Source organism: Octodon degus, unplaced genomic scaffold (genome assembly GCF_000260255.1).
Source record: "Octodon degus isolate 3935 unplaced genomic scaffold, OctDeg1.0 scaffold00268, whole genome shotgun sequence".
NCBI lineage: Eukaryota > Metazoa > Chordata > Mammalia > Rodentia > Octodontidae > Octodon > Octodon degus.
The window spans coordinates 635,841-638,908 of NW_004524844.1; the positions used below are offsets into that span (position 1 = coordinate 635,841).

The 3,068-nt window shown below is 57.8% G+C and overlaps 1 protein-coding gene across 1 annotated transcript in view; it reads right to left on the minus strand.

Moving 5' to 3' along the window:
• Positions 1–3,068, minus strand: part of Myh14 (myosin heavy chain 14) — a gene marked incomplete at its 5' end in the record, with an annotated part of 62,480 nt that overhangs the window by 9,084 nt on the left and 50,328 nt on the right. Inside the window, 3 exons of the mRNA XM_023706678.1 lie at positions 38–166; positions 1,375–1,536; positions 2,350–2,664. Coding sequence (XP_023562446.1) covers positions 38–166; positions 1,375–1,536; positions 2,350–2,664 — 606 coding nt within the window. The remainder of the gene's footprint in view (positions 1–37; positions 167–1,374; positions 1,537–2,349; positions 2,665–3,068) is intronic.

The window sequence follows — 3,068 nt, forward strand, 5'->3', positions numbered from 1 at the left end:
CGGAGCCAATCTTGCCCCGCTCAGCCCTCTGGCTCACCTCCTGCAGCCGCAGCACCTCGGCTTCCAGGCCCTTGAGGCGCTTTTCACTCTCCCGGTTCTGGACAAAGATCTCCTCCCGCGAGGTGCGTGACTCCTCCACCTCCCGCCACAGCTCCTTCATCTGGACCTGAGCAGAACAGGGTGGATGGCGGGCTCAGCCCAGCAGGGCCTCTCACAGAGAACCCCCAGGCTGGGCACCTGCAGAACCCTGCAGACCTGGGCTTCTGCACATGAGCTGCTGGCTGTGTGACCTGGGGCTCAGTTGTCCTCTCTTAAAACACATCTTAGAGTAACCTAACCAGGCATAATGTGATATTTGAACTCCACAGTAATAATGATAGCCGGGCCCTGTTACACACGCTGAGATACTGTTCATTCTCACGTAGTGTACAGTATAGGGAAACAGAGGCACTGAGTGGTCCAGGTGCCAGGGTGGCAAGCGGCAAAGCCAGGACATGAATTCAGGCTACGTGGGCACAGCCTTTCCATGGTAACCCAGCGGCCACCTGGCCTCTCCTGGGTGCATCTGCAGCCGAGCTAAGGGGCTTTGTCTTCCTGCTCACAAATGCTCTGCCCCCCACCACGAGGGCTGCGGAGCTCCGGGCAATGAAGCGACTATCAGTACAGGGAGGATGGTCATTTGCTTCATGTGGTGCTTTGTTTTTAAGACAGAGTCTCACAGTATAGTCCAGGCTGGCTTTGAACTCAGGGCAATCTTCCTGCCTCAGCCTCCCGAGGACTGGGATTGCGGATGCCCATTTATGGAGCCTCTCAGGGATGGGCTTTCCTCCTGGTGACAGCGTGGTGGGCAAGTGCTACTTTTGGGAGGGATCTTTCTGTATTGGTGCTGCTCCACAGAAACAGGACAAAGCGAGCATGTGGCTCAAACCTTCTAGTGCCCACAGTAAGTAAAAGGGTACAGGTGAGCTTAATTTGAACAATTTTTTTAAATTTAGCTGAATATATTTAAAATGCTTACTTTTTTTTTTTCTGTCCTAAGATTGAATTTAGGGTCATTTTTAATTTTGAGACAGGGTCTTCCTAAATCGTTAAGTTGCCCAGGCTGGGTTTGAAATTGCTATCCGTCTGCCCCAGCCTCCTCAGCGCTGGGGTTGCCGATGTGCACCGCCTGAGTACGACTTTTATAATGAGGTGGAAAAAACCACAAAACCTAGCCCATCCATACTCTATTTCCATATCAAGATTCAAACGATGAAACCGGACTTAAAACCATATCGCGTGTAGTGAAGGAAGCGCAGGCTCTCGGAAGATGCCGCGCTGCGGGGGCGGCGAGGCTGGCAGCGCGCCGGAGCCCACCACCGCCTCCCGCGGTACCTGCGTCTTCCGCAGCTGCTTTACTGCCTCCTCCTTGCCCTGCCCGGCGGCCGCTGCCTGCGCCTTCAGCTCCTCCAGCTCGGCCTCCAGCTTCTTGCGGGCGGCCACTGCCAGGGCGCGCTGCTTTCGCTCCTCATCGCGCTCCACCTCCGCGTCCCGCAGCTTCAGACGGAGCAGGGGTGCGCAGGGTTAGGCATCGATCCTCCCACCTCTCCCTCCCCTCCCTCCCGGGGTGCTGCTGCGCCCCGTCGCTCCCCACCAGTCCATTCCCACACAGCTCCAGGAGGGTCTCTGTACATCTGGGGCTCACCCTGCTCACAGCCCCCTAAGGCTCCTCGGTGCCCTCGGAGCTGGATCAAAGGGGCATTAGAGACCCTTGGGCCTCGGGGAGCCAGGCAATCCCTCTTTGTCCCTCCTACTTCGAGCACACCCTCGCACTGAAACTGCTGCTCATACAACCCAGTGGGATCTTTCTGGTACTCAGGGCTGCCCAGGCTGGGCTCCAACTTGAGACTGTCCTGCTTCAGCCTTCTGGAATATGCCCAACGTTCACTACACACAGAACGCACGTTCTGTGATGTCCTAGTAACCAGCACTGTCCTTTGCAGACGCCTTCCCGTAGTTACTGAGGTTGGCAGTGGGAAGGGAGAAGCAGCCGGACGCCGGCTGGGCTGGGGGTAAGTGCGGGTGGGGAGCAGGCTTGCGTGGGCGGATGCGTGGGTTGGGGCTGTGGTGGCTGCGGCGGGTGTGGCTGGGGCCATCCACCGCCCTGCTCACAGGCACCTAAGTAACGCGTCCCGTGCGCGGGCTGGGGGTAGGAAGCCCGGTGGGTGGGGAGGGCGGCTGGCCAGGGCAGGGTCTCCGGTGGCCTCGCTCACCTGCTCCCCCGGCAGGGGTGGCTGCGCCCCGGCTGCCTTTCTTTCTGCCCACCCTGAGCACCCCGCCCACCGTGGTCTGCGGCCTCCTGCCGCCTACCTGCTTAGCCAGCTGCCTCCGCCTCTCCTCGCCGGCCTCATCGCGGCCCTGCAGGTCGCGCTCGTGCTGGGCCTTCAGCGCCTGCACTGTCACCTCCAGGCGCAGTTTGGCGTCTTCGGCCGCCGTCAGCTCATCCTCCAGTTCTGTCACCTGTGCTCGAAGGTCGTTGGCGGCCTGATCAGCCACCCTGCGGGCTCTTTCCAGCTCGTGTACCTGGAGGGAAACGAGTGTGAGCAGGAGTGCCCGGGCCACCAAGGGAAGCGAGGAAAGTGGCCCTGCAGCGCGGCGCAGGCTCGGATGGGGGGTGTTTCCCTCCTCCATTCAACATCTATGGGCACTGATTTCCTCTAGGTCTCACTGGAAATCATCCTAAAACTTTTCCGGAACAGCCTGTGCACGGTACCTCTTTTAAAGCAACAGCATGGCCCAAGTGGAAACCTCCTACATGACTTTAATTCATGGGTCACAGTTACAGTGCAGGGGCGCCGGAGGATTGCGTGCCTTCACCTCCTGCTGTCTGCATAAGGTGCGTATGAAGCATTAACAAACTTCACATTTAGCTCTCAGTCCCAACGCCAAGATATGTCATTATGTATAAGCAAATTTCCAAAGTAAAAAAAAAAAAAGAAAGAAAGAAACAAAGAAATCTGGGGACCGGGGAGATAGCTCAGTAGAATAAGCACTAGCCTGATAAGCACAAGGACCTGAGTTCAACCCCC